The sequence below is a fragment of the Struthio camelus genome, chromosome 13 (assembly GCF_040807025.1).
Source record: "Struthio camelus isolate bStrCam1 chromosome 13, bStrCam1.hap1, whole genome shotgun sequence".
Lineage (NCBI taxonomy): Eukaryota > Metazoa > Chordata > Aves > Struthioniformes > Struthionidae > Struthio > Struthio camelus.
This window is the reverse complement of record NC_090954.1, coordinates 6,911,247-6,932,461: the sequence shown is the minus strand read 5'-3', so window position 1 is coordinate 6,932,461 and position 21,215 is coordinate 6,911,247. Positions and strand designations below refer to the sequence as shown.

Here is a 21,215-nt window from a genome sequence, read left to right as displayed (position 1 = left end):
ACTTTTGCTCCAAGGAATTAAAAAAAAAAAAAGGCGATTCTAATGTTAAATTGAGCCACCCAAGTGAGAATGCAGGATAAAAAGTAACCTTTAAGTTGTCTATCCACTTTGGAAAGTCTTCATTTATTGTAGTGATTACTCAAGAAGCATACACTAAGGTATCAAAAAATGCATAACATGCAGACAGGAGACCTTTTCAGAAAATCTAGCACAAGCAAACGTAGGTGTACATAGTTAGCTTTACTATAATACTACTCAAAAAGCTGAGAGCAGATCTTAAGTTCATTTTTGATGCTTTGAAAGGAACATGTACGCACAAGAACTGTCCAGGAATTTAAGGCAATTTGCATATTAAGATAAAAAACACTGATTAGATTAACAGATTTATGTTGTGCTCAGAATTGTTAGCTGACTTGAAACCATTCACATATACTCCATCTCCAAGGACTGAGAGTCATAAATAGCAGCTGCTCCTTGATAAAAATACAGTCCTGAGAACAAGCTAGTAGCAATGCTTAAGCTATGACATCTTCCATGTCAGAGTATAAGCTATTTTGGCAAAAAGGAGCAGTATTTACCAGGTGTTCAACAGGCAAAAGGCATTCTAAACATGCAATAGCTCCCAACAGAAGTCTGAAATTACTTCCAGTATCTTGCTTACAATAGTTTATTTGCACACTGCAGAAAGAGCAAGAAATCCTGTTATGCATTTGTGGTGTCTAGTATTTCCAACACAACAAGTAAAGGATACAACATGAGGACAGGCAGCAAAAGGTGTTTCACAAAAAAAAAAACCCAAAAAACAAATCTTTTAGTAACTGGTTAGTCTGCAAGGTAATCAGAACACTTTCCTCCCCCACCCCCGGGAGTTATTCCCCACACAATACCTATGACCTAGCCCAAACAACACTGGAGTGTTTATATTCAGTGCAAGAAGAGTAATTTTAGGACATTTAATTCACTCTAAACAAAGGCAAAAAAAGCTTTCTATATGGACATCCAAACTCCAGCATATTTGGTACAGTGTAATGAAGCTACACAGATTCCACCCTCAGAGGTATGCTCTTGTAGTGATCACCTGCATTCCACAAAAAAAGTGTTTGAAACAGTATAATATTGTAGACTCAACACTTAAAAATTTATTCAGCTGGAATTGGAACTCCCTAACATTCACAATATAATTTAGGATGCGTTTGTTACATGAATAGCAGATAAAAAGACTCAAACAGTTTCACATACCAGGTAAGATATTCCACATGCTCCTTCCCCACCTACAAATACTGACATCTTGTTTGTGTTTGATTTTTCTTAGAAATTCAGTTCAACTTGCCTACCTGACCACCTCTCCTGTTTCTACAGGAGCAGACACACAGTGATAGCAGTGAGAGGATATGGGACACTGTCCTATCCAGTGTTCGGACCCTGGAAAGGAGTAGGCCTAGCTATGGAAAGTCTAACAAGGAGCTGAACATGACATACTTCTCAGCAATTGAGGCAAAGCTGCACTCGGAAAAAGCTGCACAGTCACAAAGAAAGGAGAGCAGTGGCTGAACAGAGGGGAAAAGGAAAAATAGTCTAAATACCCCCAATAACCCTTCAGCTTTATGGGAAGAGTTCAAGGACTAACAAAATCCAATTTCTGCAGGATTACACGCCACATTAAGATGACCTATTCCCCTATTCCAAATCCTAGATCATTCGTCAACACTTAAGTGGGCTTTAACCAGGACAATGCTCATAGTCCCTAAGACTGTCTAACTCCTTCCTTCCACCCCTTCTTTTTCCCCCCCCTCCCCCCCAAGAACAGAGTTGATTACAAACTTTACCTGCTAGTTTTCCCTCACGCATCCCACCCTGCTCCCAGTTTTTTTCCTTTGAGGGGAAAAGGGGTTGTCAGGTATATTGACAACTTTTCTTTAACCATAATTATCAAACTTTAAGGGATATAAAGACACTGGTGCATTTAGGAATTTACATGTTTGTAAAAAAAACTAGTTATAAAACTGCACTTTTAACATCTAGCATTTTTCAAGATTTTCATCATTATTTTTCACTAGTTTAATATATTAAATTAAGCCATGGTTTGAGACTGGCAAAATTCTACCAATCTACTTAAAAACAAAAAAAGTATTTAAAACCAAAATGAAAAGGTTAGTTATGTTACATTCCAAAATCCACAGCCCATTACATTAAATGTATTCTTTCTACAGGAATGATGTTCTTTTAAAACAGATGATTGCAAGATTTTACTGCTAGACACTCCATTACATTGGATAGCGTAACCAGAACCTGTGCATGGTGAGATCTTGAGGTTTGTCCAAGTTTCAATGTAAGGTGTCCAAGGTCCTCTCCCAGAACCAAGTTTGGAAAAAAAAAATTACAGATCAAGTTCTTATGATTTTTTTTTCTTTCAATCTTTCCTTGGCTTTCTGTTTCTGGGTGATCTATTCACAGTCTCCTCCTCCTGCAAGAAAGTAATTTGTGTCAGCAGCAAGGAAATCTAATCCAAGAGTACTCTTAAAAAGAGATGGGGGGAATCTACAAACAACTTAAATTCTAATGCAGAAATGAAAGTAACTCCTGAAAGAACCTACTGCTGTTATTACCCCCTCCTTTCCATACATGCCAACAGATGAATCCTCTGCTTTTCACAGTGGATGTCCATTATTCGCAAATGGTGTTTAATAGCATCTGCTGCTGTGAGAATACCTTAAGTTTCAGATAAGAAGCATTCCAACCCTTTTTAAGTTAGCCATTACGTCAGCGTGGAACACTTAAAAGGTCATATCCTGACTGCATACAAAGCTGAATAAGCCTTCCACCTCTGGAAGAAGAAGGTCTGTACCACACAATCCCACTCCTCTTACAATGCAGAGTCTAGGGCAGTGCCTTAGCAGGGTTTCCTGCTATGCTTAAGGTGGCCAAAGAGATTCCAACTCCGCAACATAATTAAATTCTTTGAAGTTCTGACTTGAGGAGGGGGTGTCACATGCCAGTGGAAACTGCATCACATGAGCCGGGTTAACACTTCAGTAAGGCTTGTTCTGCACTGACTTAAAAAAAATCCAGAAGCCTTGCTTCAAAGATTAAATGTTTTTACCTCTGATGCTTGTTTCTTGTCTTCTTCTTCCTCCTCTTCTTCCTCCTCCTCTTGACTAGCACTTCCTATATCAGCATCACTTTTCTGCTTCTCTTCTAAAAGAAACCAAGAAAAATCTCATTCATTCTCTTCATTAAGACTTAGCTTCAGTTCACCACTGGCTTGATTCGGTATCTGTCACTACTGTTGGTTTATTCTCTCGGATAGAAAACGCAAACTGTTTTAAAGATTATCTTGTTTGCCTACCTAGCTTTTCCTCATTTGTTTCTTCTTCCTCATCTTCTTTGTCCCCTTTGTCTTTTTCTTCCTCCTTCTCCTCATTCATCACATCAGGTTGAGGAGCATCTGTCTTTTTGTATTCCGCAGCACTGGGCTGCTTCTAAAAAACAAACAGGCAGTTATTTGTGAAGTTAAGACACGTCACCCTGAATAGCTTTTAAGTATTCTGTTCCTACTATCAGAGGAAATGCATACCTTCCCAGAGCAGCAGAAAAGGACAACAAGGAATACCGGCAAAGCCACAGTGAGGACGTAAACTACCCAAAGCCAGGGACGCTCTTCAGCGGCTGCCATCATCTGGCCCACAATGCCAGGCTATGGAAGAAAGTGAATTGTCAAAGTTCATCCCATACAGCAAGTTGTAGCAATTCAGTTTTTAGACTGCTACAGTGATTTCAAATAGGCTTTACGCAACTCCGAACACAGTTTTATTTCATACCTCAAAACTTAAAGCTCACCTACACAAATATTTTCCCATAGTTTATAAACTGAAAGCTAGAATAATGGCTTAAGTCAGCAGCAAAACTGGTGCGAGCAAAACCTCATGAGAGAGTAGTGAGAACTCACTGCCATTTTTATCAACTAGTACCATATTACAACTAATTGAGGTTCCAATAGGGAGTAATTACCATAATCTCTAGCCTTGCTACATATACCCATGTATTAGAGACCGTGGGAGAAGAAAGCAGCGATGCACCTACTGTTCAAGTCAGAAGCACACAACTAAGCCTTTGTTTCTCACCTCAGCAGCACCATCAGCTGCCTTTTTCAGTCCCCATCCATCACTAGCCCAATCATCAGCCACAGCTCTTTCAGTACAGATAATAAAGTTGTCAAAAAAGATGTCAGAAGTCATTGACCATAGCTCAAGTCCCACAGCACTGAAGGGAGTCATCTTGAAAGGTTCCAAATCTTCAAAGAAATCTGGATTTGGGATCTTCCTTGGTTTCCATATACCCTAGGAAGGACACAGACCAGTCAACCCTACCTGCTATCATACAGTTTGCATTTTAGCTTTCATCCTATTTTGAATCAACAGAAAGACTAACTCATTGCACAGGCACCCACAAATGCCATGTTTATGGGTGCAAATCTCTGCATCTTGTGAATCAGTTTACTTGTGCTACAAAAATGAGAAGCCAAGTAAGAAAGCAGTTTGAATCTGTCCATTGTACTTCCCCTTATATTCTTAATTACACCTGTTGAAATTATACTGCTTTTTGGAAGAGAAACGTTGCATTGGCCAACAATTTACACAGTCAGGAAAAACCAACCTGATAATTCACATTATCAATCATAGGAGGCTTCCATTTGCCTTTGTAGTTTGGATTGTCAATCATAGGTCGCTGCCAGGTACCACAGCCAGGGGCTGACTCGCATTTAGGATTTGCGATTTGAGGTGCCTCCCATTCACCATCCATATCCTCATCCCTGAAAAGAAAGAATTCAGTTTTGAAGTCTGTCCCTTGTCTTTATACAGATGAAAACTTATACCTCATCTGACCTCCGGGGAAAAAAAAAAAAAAATCACATTCCTACAGTAAAACGGAGATAGTGAAACTCAGTTTAGCACAGGCCTGCAGTTAAGGACACTGCAGAGGAAACAAGTATTTCAAGAAGCAGCTTGTCAATATAGAAGCCCAAAAAAGCTGGTCATTGAACACAGCCCCCATCTTCCAAGCACCGTACAACAGCAAAACGACTCTCCCCGTCCCATTCAGCTTACAATCGTCAAAAGAATCGTTGAATGCACACAGGAGAAAGTAAGAATGCAAAATTACTTACACCAACTCTGTATTCTACTTTTGAAGCAGCGTAGCCTGAATAAGTAACAATGCTAGGGAGCTACAACAGACAAGCTTTTTTTTTTTTTTTATAGCTGTAAAATCCAGTGCATAAGCCATGAAGTATTTGCTCCCATTTACAAAACACAGTCAACATACCAATCCTCTGGTTTCTCAGCATCTGGGTCCGCTACATATTCTGGCTCATCATCCAACCAACCCTCTGGTTTCACAGCATTTTCATCAGAAATCTTTGCAGGAGCATCTTCATCCCTTGAAGATAGAATATTATGTATTAACACACACACACACACACAAAGAAGTTCTTAACCCAAATACATGATTCTATGCACTCTGAACAAGCCAACTGATCTACGCTATCAGCCAGCTCCGCTTTAAAAGTTTAAGTGCAACACCATGATTTAAGAATGGAGTTGCCTTGCTACCTATGTTACACAGACTTGCACGCTCATGGCACGCTCATGTCTCTAATTCTAAAGATCATGCTGCTTAACTTACTTTTTAAAGCTAACCTAGAAAAGGCATATTACAACAAGTCTTGTCAGTGATCTTAGTGGTCACTGCAAACATGTATCTGAACTTAATCAAGTCCATGGTTCATTGAGCACAGATTCAAAGACAGCAAACCAGTATCAGTTTCTGATTTAGGATGTCAAATATTTCAGTCATTTGTAACCAATTACACAAGCTACCAGCATCGTAAAGTAATATTTTCAGCAACTTATCTTTTGAGCTAGTCAAGGATGAAAGTATCAGCTAGCTCAGCTATTTCTGTAAAATCTCTCTCGTCTGCAGCACACAACAGCAGCAGCACTAAGCAGTATTTCCCACAGAGCAGGGATCCTGTCTGCTTTCATCTACCAAGACAATGGTTCATATGCCTAAACTGGCTGAGTTTTGATTACAAGGGTGAGGCTCAGTACCTTCCACAAGTCACCTGAAAAGGACTTTTTGATCAGAACCAAGTTATGAGGCTAAGGCCTCCCTGAGTTCCACATCTCCAACAGCTTACCAGTCATCTGGTTTAACAGCATCTGGGTCTGGAATTTTTGGTCTCTCATCCCAGTCCTCAGGCTTCTGGTCATTTGGGTCCTCAATCTCTCGAGGTGGATTCACAGGGGGAGACATGTCATTTAACAAATTCCCACTGTTGACAACCGTTTGATCAACCAGTATTTCAAAACTATTATCAGGATTCAAGACTAGAAGGAAAAAAGTCAATGTAGCCTCTGCATACATATAGACAGATACACACATGATATTTCATAAAGTACCACTCATCCCCACTGTACAAACTTCAGCAATCTAAGCCACCATCTACCCAGCAACTGTTCTTGAAAATTGTTAAGAACCTTTCTCCCTATGTCCAAGTAGGAATAGGGATTATACACACCACATCTCATCTTGGAAGAGAAAGGATCTGTTGCAGGAGTCCTACTTTTTCCTCTGCTTTCAGCAGACTTACTTGCAGAGCGATTTATTAATTACCCCAGCAATTTGACAAGTTGACTGTGACACTGTAAGTATTGCTTTAATATTAAGAACAGTATTTACTCACATTCTCCTCAGGAATAAGTCCCCTGTATGCATTCATAATCCTACCACTGACATAAAAGATTTAAATCTTTCTCACGCCTTTATCCATCGCCGTCTCTGTAGTAAGATCAGCTACAGAGAGCTTTCTAAATACTCTCTGAAAGATTTCAATCATAGCTAATACAGTACACCAGACATTATACTTCTAGAACCACTAATTTCGCCTGGTACAGTGGTACAGCCTCCTCTCCACCTGAGATTAAGCTACCCAAGTCTAAGTACAGAACTAACCAGCTAAAAATAGCAACTACACAAAGCAGACTTTAAAAATTAAGCCCTGAGGCCGTTGTTTCCAAAGAATGGAAGTCTCCTGGGAGATTGAATCACTACTGCCATTTCCAAGTCTAAAGCCTAGCATACCCCAAATTATTAGGATGCAACATTCAAGTATTCTACCCATGTTGCTAATGATTTTGGACATACTCCGAGCATCAACTTAGTCATGACTGCTCATGATATCAAGTTCAAGGTCTCCTGATTTTTCTTACAGGATTCAAGATTTCTTGTAAGGAAGAAGTATGCCTTTGTGCAGTAAGACTAGTTTTTGCATCAAGAGCTTTAAAGTGGTTTTGAGTTGTATAAGATGTTGATAAGCATATGTGGTGGCTCATTTGGTTTATTTCACATATTTTTGGTTCCAGAAAGATAGAAGTGGTTGTAAACAAGCATAGTTAATAGTCACCGTACCCAGTGTGTAAAGGTGGGTCTTCTTATCAGTAAAGTAGGTCTTCAGGTCCGCATCAGGACGCTTTGCATGCTTCTCCTCATATTTACCAGTCTTCGGGTTCTTGTGCCGGAAGATGAAGTGCAATTTATAGTCCTCTCCACATTTATCAGGGCCAAACATGATAGTATATGGAGTTTTGTCATGGAATTGATCCTTTAAAACAATGCAAAACTTAATTCTGTTACTTTAAAATAACTTCAACTTAAGCCATTGCCCACTATGGGAACCTCAAATTCATTAGATATTATTATACAACTTGTAATAAAAGCCATCAAAGTACCCACACTAAAACTTGTATCACAGCTACAAGCCTTTAACAACAACAACAAAAAAAGACACGCACACACACTCTAATGCCAGAATTATAAAGCTTGATTTTGCAGCTATAGTCTCCATTTTCCAGATTGAAATTAATGGCTGTCCAGGAGTTATCAACCAGATGCATATACTGTTAATTAGGAATAACCATAATTTAAGTGCATCTCCACATTACAAAAAAGATTAAAAATCATCAGTACAGAACTATTAAGATACTGGCAATGAGCAACTAGTTATTCAATGATTTTCTTTCACATAAAGGGATATGCAGCATTAGAAGAGAACTGGTATGTATTTGGTTTACAGTTATAAGCCAGTCTCAATTTAAGAGTTAACTGGGGATAATAATGTCACCTTTGAACACTGCAAGCAAGTCTATTTGTTCTCGCGAATGTTATTTTGATATTCAATGTACATAAAACTGGTTAGACAGCCAATAGTCTTTTGGGTGTCCTATGTAATACAATTTTGCTGAATTTGGCAACCACTTTGGTAATAAAACTCTAATGAGATAGCAGAGGGAAAGGAGAAGGATGGTAACAAGTCATGAAAGGTCCTCTAGAGAAGGTCTAGGAAGATGGCTAAAGAAAACCCATGGGCTATACAAGCCTACACAAGGTCACCACGCAGTTAAGCTCTGCCTGAATAAACTAAAACACTTGGGGCTGATATACGATTGAGGGGCAAGCTATCTGTGATCTTTCAGGAACTCAGTAAGGTTTCTCCCATTAACTGTATTTTTAAGACACTGCAGAAGGACTGCATTCAAGGGCCATTTACAAAGCACATGGTTATATACAGCTTCTATGGGCAACTTTGAGCATCATCTAGTCTAACCTGTAATAGAACCGGTTATTTCTTTTTAAACCACACCTAATACCTCACAACTGACCTCAGATATCAATGACAAGGCAATAAATGCAAGAATATTTAGTTATTGGCATTAGTTTGTTTTATAAGATAATATATGGAATTTTCCTCCTGCGTAGCTGCTTCCTGTGCAGGTGTCTCCACCTACACTGGCTACTTTCGTAAGATACCACTTCTGATTTCCTTTAGGAGAAATTCTAGGACCAAAGAAGTGGTGCAAGCTTCAGCAAAGAAGGGGTAGAACTGCTTAGCTACTTGGAAACTCAGGTCTCACGCAAGAGGACAAAAGACTTTTGGTGTTCATCCCCTCCAGAACAAACACAGTGGGAAAAGACTGAGGGCAAAGTACATCAGCGATCAGGCCCCAAATATGCACCAGTGCCTTTACTGAAGAGGTTTCTTTAGTAAGACGCAAAAGGGAAAAGCTTTCTTTCATGGCATAATACTCAAAGTAGCAGCACCACTCACCAAGTTCAATTCAGAGGTTTTCGAAAGCAATTTCACATAGGCCCCACCACACTCTATCCCGTTTTGGAAGTTTACTTCATACCTAGTTTTAGATAGAGACATGGAGGACGTGTTACACACGAGGAAAAAAGTCACTTCTACAATACAAGATGAGAGTTTTCAAGTATAGATTCAGAATATTGTTCTGTTGCCATTTGCTTTAAATCAGGAGTCCAGTGAACATTATAAAAACACAAACCACACTCCGGACAAAACAGATATTCACAGGGGCCTGAGAAACAAGAGGAATCAAAGATTTAGAAGACTTAATCTGAGAGGAAAGATTAAAGGAATTGAGTGCTGGTCTAGGTGGTTACAATTTAGAAGCAGAGAAAGAGGACGAAAAAAAGCTGTTCGGTACGTGAGAGGCTGCAACAGAGTTTAAGGCAAGCCAATTATTTTTTCCATAACCACTAGGGCAGATAGAGACAGACAAGTCTATTTGCAAGATCACCCAAACCAGAAAAGCTGGATCCTAGGAAAAGCCCCTCAGGATTTTAAGCATACAACAGGATATTTAGAGATACCAAAGAGTCTGAAAAAGGCAAGACATGTCTGTCAGGAACAGGCTAAGTATGCTTGATCCTCTTTCAATGCCAGCAGCTGAACTGGGTGACCACTTGAGTTTATTTTTAGCCTCGTCTTAAGCCAAAACTAAATGGTCACGCAAAGCAAAGTGACCAATTCATAATGTTGTACAAATATTAATTAGCTTTTCTTTTCTTTTTTCTGGTAAAGTGGGTCACACCCCAAAATTCAGCTGTTTTCACTGAAAGTTTTTTTTTTCTCCTTGCTAGTCTAAGATACATGCAAGTAGGTTTTTCCTACATCAGTTATAGACCAACAAATCCAGACAAGCCATTCATCTTCCATGACAGATGAGAACAAAGGAAGGAGGAAACAAGTGCATCTTTGCCACTCTGCCCGTTCCACCTTGGAAAGAGGGGATAGTTTACTAAATACGTACACTGACTCATGGATGGACCACCTCTTGTCCAAAAGGACAAGGACTTTGACAATTAACAATACAAAAGTCAGTTGCCTGACCTTGTTATTACAGGAAACCAAGTGAATTTAAATCTAGAGACAGGCGACCCAGAGCAGTTTTCAGAGACTACTTTCCTTTTCAGGCTCCACAGCGCTGCTCTTCCTTCAGAGGGAGCCATACTGTTCATAACTGGACACTGAGTCCTGCTTTAGAAATTCGGGTTGCCACTTAATGTTACTCAAATGGTATAACAATAGGTAACAATACCTTGTGTCATCTAGACCCCCGGGCAAAGAAAGCTCAGTTTTTGAATAAAAACCTCAGCCTGCTATCACATCACCACCCTTGAAATAACAGAACACTGAAAATCATCTTTTACTTACTGTACAATAAGGGGTTTGGTATCAAATACAAAGGGCTTTGAAAGTTTGGATGAAATTGCATGATGTTTGGCTCGGGTTACCAGTACAAGCCCTTTGTCTCCTGGAAGCTTAGTGTCCTTCATATCTTGGACTTCCCATTTACCTGGGAAGGGGGAGCGAAAAAACAAGCATTATCAGAATTTGTTCAAGACAGGCTTTGTCTAGCCTAACTTTAAATAACAAAGTCAGCGTTCTGCAATCACGCTCCGTAGGGTGCTTTCTAAAGTTATTAGCATAACATCTTCACAAAAAACTCCTTTAAAACCTTTAAGTGGATTGTCTAAATCAGGGCTATGCTTTACATTATTAGCCAAGTATATAAATACTTCCCTTATTTTCTTTATACAGGAAATATTATCTCATCTTAAAAAGAGAAAATAAAGACTTGCACACCTCTTTAGAAATGGCAAAAGACATCAGAAGCAGCTACCTTTTAGACAACACCTGGGTAGCACTCACCATCATATTTGGCAATCTCATCATCTGTATCATCTTTTTTGGCTTTGGAAAGGATCCATCTAGAAGCAAGACATCCAATGGTCAGAGACAGCAGATCTCCCCACCCCCTCCAAAAATAGCCTACCTTTCCCTTTTACCTTCCCACTGACTCTTAAGACAAGACAGCCCTTAGAACAGACGTCCTGTGACTAGGTCCCAGGGTCTAGATCTCCTGAGGAGTTCTGTCCCTTGAGCCTAGGTAATTCTTCGCATTTGCCATCTCTCCCTCACCCACGTGAAACAGGATCATTGCCTGAATGTCTTGCTCTTGTACAAGTTCTCACTAAGCAAATCTCTATTACTTCTCTATCCTAACTTGTTACCTGAAGATACAAAACGTCAGATGAGAGGGATTAAAACTTTATACATGCATGGCACATCTCCCCTTTGTTACTAGCACCTAAGGATATACTAGTTCAGCTCAGCACTTTAACAGCCAGCATCCTGTAGCCACTGCTCCAATCCTCCCTACCAACCGTTGCCCTTTGATTCAGTTTTGAAGAGCACAGGCTCTAGAAAGAGCCCATTCCTTGCATTGAAGCATCCTTCAGATTACACTTACCCATCCAGAGTTCCTTTATCAAAGGTTTCGGCAAAATAAACTTCACCTGTTGGGACAGGGGCCCTGTAGGTAACCTATTGGAAAAAAGAGGTATTTAATGCACCTTTAGAGGAATATTTTCTTTCCCCAAATAAATGAATGCATATGCAACTCATTTCCCCCTCTACACCAAGAGAGGGTTTACCTGGAACACCGGCAGCATAAACACAAAAATTATGTACACACTGCTGCTCGTGCCAAGCCACTGTGTTCTTGTCTGCAGCTAAAACTGAGGGATATATCTAGCTGGAAACATTAGCATTAACTCCTGATAATCGCATCAAAAATTTCAAGCACAGATCTAAGGCTTCAGGAAGATGGGGGACAGAAGAGAACAGGAAAGATGCAGCTAAACTTAATCTCAAACCTTACTCCTAGATAAGGTTTTTATTAAAACTACAACACATTAGATGTAGATAATGTGAGTCTGTTTAGAGATATCTTTGTTCACCACACAAACTGTAACTCAATTTTTAAGAGAGCTTTCGTGTCAAACCTTTGGAGTTGGAGGAGGAGCGCTAGTTTCAGACTTTGACTCTTCTGCCTCCTCAATGCCATCATCCAAGTCATCCTCAATATCAACTACATCATCACCATCATTGTCATCTTCCATATCATGTGCCCGGACAGCAAGAGTTCCAAGAGCTAGCAGCGTCACATACAGTAGCCATTTCAGCTCCATGATCTGAATATAAGACACAGGGGAAAAAGGGGTCAAACCAGTGCTTATGCAAAGCAAGGCGCTGCTTCTCTGCATATAAACAAGCACCCTATACAACAGGTGAACTGCCTAGTCCCACTATGGGAAGAAAGGCCCAAATTTACAGTAAGAGAATTGAAGAGATGTCTGACCGGTTGCGATGGCTCTAAAAACCTCTTGGAGAAGAATATAATGTAAAGCTGAAGAATTTAATACAGAACAGATTTTAAAGGACTGGAAGAGCATGTGCACAAGTTCTGCAGATCATGCTACAGAAGTGTCAGAATTTTGCTGCTTTTAAACTGCCACGGTCCATGAGCAGAACAGTAGGCACACATGTACACAATACAATCCATACACTTGCAGCAGACTAAACAGAAAACCCATTTCTTGCTTAGAAAGAACTTGAAGTGTCACATAGGAGCTGACATTTCCATTCAGTTCAGGAATTTACATATAGTTAGTAAGGTCCTTCAAGCATTATGAAGCAATCATTCCTCTACGCCCTGTCCGATATTTTTCTTCCTTCTTTCAGCTGTGAGACACCAGTGTTTTCATTCACCATGGTTTATTCTGAAATTACAGCAATAATCTTCGGTACTACCAGATGTCTAAACAGATACTGAAGCAGACCCAGGAGACAACTTCTGGCTGCTCAGCAGACAGTTACTTAGATTTTTTTGGTCATGCCTTTAATTTGGAGACTGAGAGGCAGAAAATCAATAACATAGGCTCTACAGGATCAGAGTGTAGACCAGTTTAAGTGCGACAAGGTGCCTAGTGCATTACCACACCTCAAATACAGTGGACTTTATCAAGCTGTAGCTCTGAAGATCTTTGTAAATAAAAGCAGTTTCAACTGTGACTTGACTTTCTTGCCACGGAGATTATTGCACCTGTAAGCAGATACAGCTGCCAGCACTCCCACCAGGCTGTGACAGCCTTCCCTGCACAAGTAACCTATGCCTTGTTCGCCTTTGTTCCTTTAAATTACATTCCCAAGTTTTCTTCCAAAAATCAGAGATGCAACTGAGGATATGCACATGCATAAGTAAACTGAGTTTAAAAGTGAACATCTTCCCTACTCTGGCTTACAAGCGTAACTCAGACATGGCCCACAGGGGCCTACAGTCACGCTAGGAAATAAATTTTCAGCTTCCTGAAGTCTGTTTAGGCAACTAAACGCTTTTAAGACTGCAAATTCTTATCAGCCCTATCCAATACACCCAAACTGTTGCATACCAGACCTCCTGCTCTTAGATTATTCTTTAAATTACTTCTAGTGGCAGAAAGGATGTTTTCTAATTACAACAAGATCGTATTTTAAAGACTTGTGTTGAAGTCATGCCCAGTTTATCACTACAGCAACATGCAATTGCAGCCAGTCTTCTAACAATAGTGATGATGGCCTCGAGGATTATGGTCTAAATAAATGCTTACAACCCTCTCCAGTTCAGGCAACTGCACCAAAACCACTCTGAGCCGAAAGGACACCGCTCACAGCATAAACAGCTGATAAAAACTTTTAAGTGTTGCTACATATGAGCAGAGCCTGTTTGTTGTTTTAATGCAGTGTACAGCCAGGACTGAAAACAGTTACAGACCTCACACATCCACAGATCCTATTACAAATGTGGGAACCCAGTACAAAAGAATGAAAGCTGTCAAGCACTTCCCAGCCCTTGGACATGCAAGTTCCTTCTGCACAGACACCATGCACTCTGAACAAGCTTGTGCCCACCAGCATGCAACAGTATAGAAGGCAAGAGCCTGAAACTTCATTTGGAAAAGTGATCCTTACTCTGAATTTGCCCTAGGTGCCTGAAGCAACAACAGAATAGACCACACAAGGACACATTTCCAAGAGACAAGTTGAATTTTGTCTTACCTTACAAGAAAGCCTCACTTAAATATGTTTTTTTTTTAATAGAGAGAGGTCAGTAAAGTATTTTAAGCAAATCCATCTTAGATTAGACACCAAGGTTTAAGATAAGCCAACGCTTTCCCCTCCTTCTCTGAGGAAGGAGTTTTTTGCATAACCTCTCCCAAGCTTGGGCAAAGGATATTCATGGTTTTACACGCAAGTAATCCCTTAAATAATCTCACCACTAGCCAAATAGCAGTAAATTCTGGTGAAAGAATTGGATTGCACCTTCTAACTTTCATGCCAGTATACTGACTTCATACTTGACAATTAGCTACTTTACAGTCCCACCCCAACTAGGGCCCTTGAGAAACATCTGTCAGCACCAAATGGACTTTGCTTAATGCTAGCACTTCTTGAGTGGATAAGCAGAAAAGCCACAAGGCCTGACTATCGTTATTTTCTTGGCCCAACATTGCAATATCCCAGTTTCCTACATGCAAGCTTGCTCCTGGCATTCCTCCAAAGCAATCTAGTAAACCCAGATATTTCTACCAGCGACCCACACAGCAAGGGCAGAAGTTATTCCATTCCAGCTGGGCTCCTAGAACAGCCCTACATATCCACCCTGTAGGTCGATATCTAAGAAGTTACTGTTCTGCCTAAATTTAAGGCTTGAGGAACCTTGTTTCAAGCTAAAATTACTCTCTGTTCAAGTTCCCAGGAAAGCTTTTTTAAAAAAAGCTAAGAGCATGAAGAGACGCTAATCCAGTTTCATGTTCTTGCTTCTTTATAATCACTGGCAAGCAGTTTTCACAAGTTTCTATCCCTACAGAAAGCTGTTTAAGACACCTCCTACATATTCAAATCAGTCCCAAACTCAACACGAGCTATTACTTGTACACCTTGAGCACCAACTGGTAGCATCTCCAGCAACTACTGGTTGTCACATCAAGCTTCTTACTCTGTTCATCTGAAAAAATTTACAAGCTATATTACAAGAAATAAAAGACAGTATGTTCTCAGAAGGGCAAGCACAGATTTTTGATGTTTAAAAAACTACTTTTACTCATAACAGATGTACAGCTACGAGAGAAAATTTCAACTTCAGTTAACACAATCCTTAGGGACACAATATAAACATGATTATGCTCTAGTAAATTAGATTACTCCTAAATAGGAGAAGATGGAAAGGAGAGGGAAGAAGAGAGAAGAAACACAGTTTAAGGGAGGGAGACAAAAGAAATTCAGTTTTTATACAAGACAGGCTTAAAAATGTAAAGCTCTACCGAACGTTTAAGTTGCTAGCAACTGTAGGGGCTCAATTAGTCATCTAAAACGTAATCTAACCTTCAGAAGCACAGCCATCTTCTCTATTATGAAGATATTTCTTCCCTGAAGAAGGGTCCAATTTCCAAGCAATTGCCAACATTAACCATTTTTGAAAGTCAGCCTGCACTTCCATTCTCTAGGTTTAACTGCGCAATATTTCTGAAGGTTACTGTATTCCTGATCAGGCAGCTGCCAAAGGCTTTTAACAATGGAATCCTTTCATAATAGCTGAGAGCTTCTGAAGTCTCCATTCTACTCCAGTGGAGCTCTCATTTCTACCATATAACACTGCTGCAAGGCAAAGATGAATAAAACTTCGTCTACCTTCTTTATACACCCTTCAGACACTTAGAGACATTGGTACATAACTTGTATCAAAGGGCAAACTGCTCTGATATACTACCAAAGCACTAAATAGGAAAAGGGTTCAAGACTGCCAGGGCTAACATATCACCGATTTGCTCTATGCCTGTATGTTCATCCATAGCCAGCTTCCACACTATAAAAAGGATAACTTACATTTAAGCACTATTCACCAACTGCTAAATGTCAGAAGCCCGAAACATTTTCTCCAGGAACGCATGGGATATTTACCAGCGCACTGAAAATGGACACCTGAAACAGCTGCACTGCATAGACTTACTTTTTACAACGGTAAAAACTAGAACAAGTTGGAGTGACATTCAGGGACAGGACCAGCTTCTTGCAATAAGAGGAGCACTCTCACTTCATGGGATCATTACCTTTGGATTTCAAGGCCTTTGAGAAAGTCATGCAGCCTCAGAGGTTTTTTTTTTTCCCCCCCCTTTAAACTTTTTATAGGGCATAAAGGCTGAAATTTTTCTTAATTATTGGCATGACACTAAAAACACTTACCCATACAGCAAATAATTACCATGAGTCTCTAACATATGGTAGGTGGGACAGACAATGAAACGTACCCACCTGTTAAGTCTTTTGTTATCATACTTTCAGAACACGCTGCTGAGACAAGGCTACTTCCTTGTCAGGTTAAACAGAGCCTGCAAAACCAGTTTAATCATCTCCTTGGTTACTGATCTAGTTGAGTGGTTCATCAAGCCAGTCCTCAACACTGTATATTTCAGACTGTATATTTGCACTGTCACTGGATATCTAGTTTACTAACTCTTAAGAAAATTAACAGCCTGATGAAAGAGAATCACCTTTCAAAAACAAGAGCACTTACTATGAACTGCACCGTAGCCATGTAACTGGAAGAGTATCAATGGCTTCTATTTCAGCAGCCTTAAATTGATGAAGTTATAAGTCACAGCTGCATTTGACTAAAGTATCTGCAGAGCAAAATTTGCTAGGAAACTCATGTTCCAAATACTAGATTCCAATATGGTTTTAGAGTGGAAGCATACTAGTAAAAACAAATGCAATGCATCATCTTGCAAGACAAGAATTATAGGGAAAAGAAAATTTAGAGACAGACAAAGAAATTCTGTGTACGTAAGAAAGGTAGAGAGGCAGATACCCACTTTCCTCCTTAAATAGCATTTTTACTGTTTCTGAGCAAAGGCTTGGCTACCCTTCTTGATAGTCCATTGGCTTCTTGGAGTCAGAACTACTGAAGAGCAGAAGTACACTTCTTTTCTGCATGCCAGGTTCCCCTCACCCTTCACTGTGCACAACCTGGCCACTCAGCTGTGCCAGGGTAACTGTTTACACAGCCACATAGTGGACTAATACCTGTTTTAGGACAGTTACAAGTTTTTCCTGCTGTGTGACTTTAAACTCTCAATCAATCTCCTAGTCCAAACCAGCATACAAAGGTACAAAGAGTTGTAGCAGGACAAGCGATGGCACTAAGATAGTAAGCAGCCATGGATAAAGGAAACTAAGCTCTTGGGAGCACTGTCAGCTTACTGTTGTAGTTCACATGCATTTCTATCTTCTTCACTTCTCAAAGACACAGCTGTCTTCAGGCAGACTTGGGAGATTTCCAGCCAAGCCAAACAACCAATTTTGTGGCCAAGTTCCACCACTCCAGAAACCAGTAAGTTACCTGTCCGCTCCTCTAGCGGGGACATAATAAAAATTATGTTCATATATGCAGCAACTCATATGATGCAGACAAGACAAATATTTTCCCTTAAACGCTTAGCTCTGCAGTCAGACATTTTCAGAGTTGGGAAGGTTTTGCCTTTAACATGGCAACTCAGTGAACAAACAAGGCTAAACTAAAACTGCCTTGCTTATAACAAGCCAGAGGCTGGAGCGCTGTGTGAGGGGTCCTTTTTCAGGAGGGGGTGGTTAAGATACACTGCTACATAAGACTTTATGATAGTCTCCTCCTAGAGAGGATTACCTAAACCTTCTGCTACAGAGAAGGATAGCTCCACAGAAATAACTGCCTTCTGTTTGGATTGTAAGGAGCATAAACCAGGTAAGAGATTAGCTATGAAAGGTGACAGCAACAATGCTTATTTTAATAAGCACTTCAAACATGTCAGTTTCTAAAAATAACATACATCAGCGCAGACATAGTAAAGGAGAAAATACCACGTACCCTTTGTCAGCAAGCAGATCATTCATGCAGAACTGGAAGTCCTTGGAGGACAGAGACAGAACTGCAAGGTTTTTGGACCATAAAACAGATGGGCTGTTAGGGGAATTATGGTAGGTGGGGGGAGATCTGGAGATGCCTCAAGACTTTTCAGACTGTCATGCCTAGGAATGAATTCACGTTTGCTCTGCAACAGAATGAATTCCAGAGAGAACAGGGTATGGTCATGATCCTTTTCTCACCTTTAATTTTTCTGCCCCTAGTAATGAAGCAAAAGGAAGGACTAAATACAAGTTTTAATGTAGTCTTAGTAAAGGATTTATTCATTTATTTAGAGGAAGTGCTGGGACACATCAAATAAAAGGGTACTTTAACGGAAGTGGTAAGCTTTCTTAGTACTCTGCATTAGGTTTCCCTTCTTAGGAAGGCATTAGATGCCAAGAAACAATGTACATCTTGTACTCGGCTCGTAATGTAGGATGTGTAGCATATTAGCATTCCCTTCATAACTCCTCATCTTTCTGGATTTTTTTTGAACTAGAAATATTGAAACTTAGGGCAAACACTACATTTAACTCAAAGGTTCTTCCAGTTGCTTCTAGTTTTGTTTACTATTTTGGATAAACTTATGTAGCATGACCAAACCAACAGTAGGCTTTGGAAAGGAGTCTCTGAAGTCATTTCAGTTGCAGTGTCTAGATTGAGTAACATATCTTATTTACCGTATTGTCTTATACTCTGTTATACTTCCCCTATTTACATAGCTGGTTCCCTCCACAATCAAGTCACCTGCAGCCTCTCTCGTTCTATAGCCTAGAAAGTTCTCAAACACAAAGCCAAATATGAAAGTTCATTCTTTAGAAGCAGGACAGACAAGAAAGCAGTAGACGACACTCACTTTAATTCAAAGGTGAGGGGTTTTTTTTTTTGAAAGTACACAATCTGAGTGATAAACAAGAACTAAGACCTCAGTCATGCACGCTACACACCCAACACAGAAACAATATTCAGCAGCTAAGCCAAAGTATGCATTTCAAACCCTCAAAATCTTCAGTCTTTGCTGTTAAAAAGTCTTCTCTTCTGTAGTTCACCTTTGGCCTCACTCACGCCTTTGCACCTACCATGCCTTTGCCACTTTTTGGGCCTCTAGTTCTTCACCTTCATCTCCCCCTTTCCAGAGGCTTCTACTTCCTCTCCCCCAGCACGAATCATGCCACACACTATGGTCTATACCGACCCCCACCCCCAGCGCTGCAGAGCCACCTATTTAACCTCAGCGTTTTGGCATTTCCAGGTAGTTGAAGACTATTTCCCTCTTGTCATTGCCGACATTAACGCCACAAGCTAGATAAAACCCAAACCACATGCCAGCCCATCCATCTCCACCCCCCCCTCCTTACTCCCTCTTCCAAACCATGCCTCTGTACGTCGTCGTCCCCCCCCCCCCCGGTAGGGGAGCAGCGAAGAGTCACATCACCGCTGCCCGGCTGCGGCCGTGCCACAGGCCCTGCCCAGCCCCTACCCGCCTCCCAGCCCAGAAGCTACCAGAAGACCCGCTGCTCCCAGCCAGGCCTGCCCGCGGCCTGCAGCCACCCAGAGCCCACCCCGAGCCGCACGGGCTCCCCCAGCGCCCCCGCTTCGGCTCTCGGGGTCCCCGGCTGCCCCCCCCGGCCCCACCGCAGGCCCCCCCGCCGCCTACTACATCCTAGGCCCAGCATCCCCCTCCCCCCACCAAGGCGGGCTCTGCCTGCCCCGCCACCTCCCTCAGGGCGGCCCGGCTTCCCCACACCCCGCCAATACCCCGGCATGCCCCGCGAGCGGGCCCGCTCTCCCCTTCCCCCCCCCCCCCCAGTCACGGAGCTGCCCCGTCTCTAGCGGGAAGGGCGAGGGGGGGGGGGAAGGGGAGGGCAGCCCGCGAGGCGCGAGCTCGCACTCACCTCACCGCGCCACGCGCGCCCCCCGACAGCGCCAACCGCCGCAGCCCCGCGCGCCCCCGGCCTCTCCCGCGGACCTCCCGTCCCCTCCTCTGCCTTCACCTCCGTCACGTGCCTGCGGGCTCAGCGCCGCCGCCGCCGCCCGCCTATCTACCGCGCGCCAGCCCCGCCCCCGCCGCGCCCCGCCCCGGCTCCCCCATTGCCCGGCAGCGCGCCCGCCCGCCCGCCCCACCGCCCGTCCAGCTCTCCGATTGGCTGAGGGCGCCGCCGCTCAGCGGTCCGCCCGCCTCAAAACACGCCCCAACGGCGCTTCCCCTCGTGGAGCGCTTTTATTGGTCGGCCGGGTTGCAGGAAGTGCGCAGCGATTGGCTAGCTGTAGGGAGGCCGTTGATATGTGGGTGGAGACCCAACGGATTCCTTGTCCCTGGGCGCTGCGGGGCTTAAAAGGGCAATGGCGGGGGAGGTGGGAGAAAGGCGTCCGAGAGCGTCCGCCGTCGCCCAGGCCCGGCTCTGCCAGTCGTAGCCCGCTCCCTCGCACCTCCTCCGCCGTGGGTCCTGGCCACGGCCCCGTGCCGCAGGGACTGCCTGGCCCGGGGCAGCAGGGCAGGGGGCTGAGCAGGGTTCTCGCCTTGCCGCCTCCCCGGCCCAAAACGCTCCCCTCGCCCGCGGGGTTTGGCTCAACCCTCGCCGCGGAGGAGCGCTGTGTCTGCTGGTACAGCCGGGCCTGCCGGGGCGCCTCACCGCAGAGCCCCGTGCTGCGTCCCTGCGGGGAGGCCCTGGGCCGCTGCCTGTCCCGGTGCTCGGGCTCCATCAAATTAAACACCGGTTTCATCTTTGTCTTCTATTTCTTTAACCTCTTGGCAGGGCTTTTAAAGTTTATTCTTTGTACTATACTGACTAGGGTTTTCTGTTTTAAAAAGTGTCTATTTTTTTTTGCTCAATTGCAAGCTGCGGTTTTAAGAAAACCACTAAATGTAACATATACTCCAACCTATTTAAAACATGAAGTACCTTTCAGGCAGCCTCCTCTGTGAAGGCCTTGCGTAATACCAGAAGTTTTAAGCAATGCTGTGTTGCCTAAATTGACAATCTGTTTCTGTATAAGTGAAATGCCGTGTAAATGCTAAACATCTGTATGTCT

At 42.3% G+C, this 21,215-nt stretch overlaps 1 protein-coding gene across 5 annotated transcripts; it reads right to left on the bottom strand.

The window, feature by feature from the left end:
• Positions 1–95: 95 nt before the first annotated feature.
• CANX (calnexin) lies at positions 96–20,258 on the bottom strand. 5 transcript variants are annotated; one of them, XM_068959222.1, is made up of 16 exons: positions 18,144–18,399; positions 17,501–17,651; positions 12,208–12,396; positions 11,673–11,746; positions 11,072–11,130; positions 10,574–10,715; positions 9,164–9,245; positions 7,468–7,660; positions 6,197–6,386; positions 5,323–5,436; positions 4,654–4,810; positions 4,122–4,337; positions 3,575–3,694; positions 3,347–3,479; positions 3,101–3,195; positions 96–2,464 (listed from the first exon to the last, which is right to left on the bottom strand). In XM_068959222.1, exons 3-16 carry the CDS (start codon positions 12,391–12,393, stop codon positions 2,411–2,413), a joined length of 1,815 nt encoding a protein of 604 aa, XP_068815323.1. In that variant the 5' UTR covers positions 12,394–12,396; positions 17,501–17,651; positions 18,144–18,399; the 3' UTR covers positions 96–2,410. The 5 variants fall into 5 exon arrangements, with proteins under 5 accessions (XP_068815323.1, XP_068815322.1, XP_068815321.1 ...); XM_068959221.1 differs by lacking the exons at positions 17,501–17,651; positions 18,144–18,399 and adding an exon at positions 20,177–20,258; XM_068959220.1 differs by lacking the exons at positions 17,501–17,651; positions 18,144–18,399 and adding an exon at positions 20,078–20,242.
• Positions 20,259–21,215: the final 957 nt, after the last annotated feature.

What these genes read in the sequence shown, in the direction of transcription:
- CANX (XM_068959221.1), bottom strand. Translation starts at nt 12,393, where the DNA reads ATGGAGCTGAAATGGCTACTGTATGTGACGCTGCTAGCTCTTGGAACT. An exon ending in AAACCTCTGAATTGAACTTG is followed by an intron (nt 7,661 to 9,163) that starts GTGAGTGGTGCT and finishes ATTGTTTTAAAG; the next exon opens with GATCAATTCCATGACAAAAC. An exon ending in TTGATAATGTGAATTATCAG is followed by an intron (nt 4,338 to 4,653) that starts GTTGGTTTTTCC and finishes TGTCCTTCCTAG; the next exon opens with GGTATATGGAAACCAAGGAA.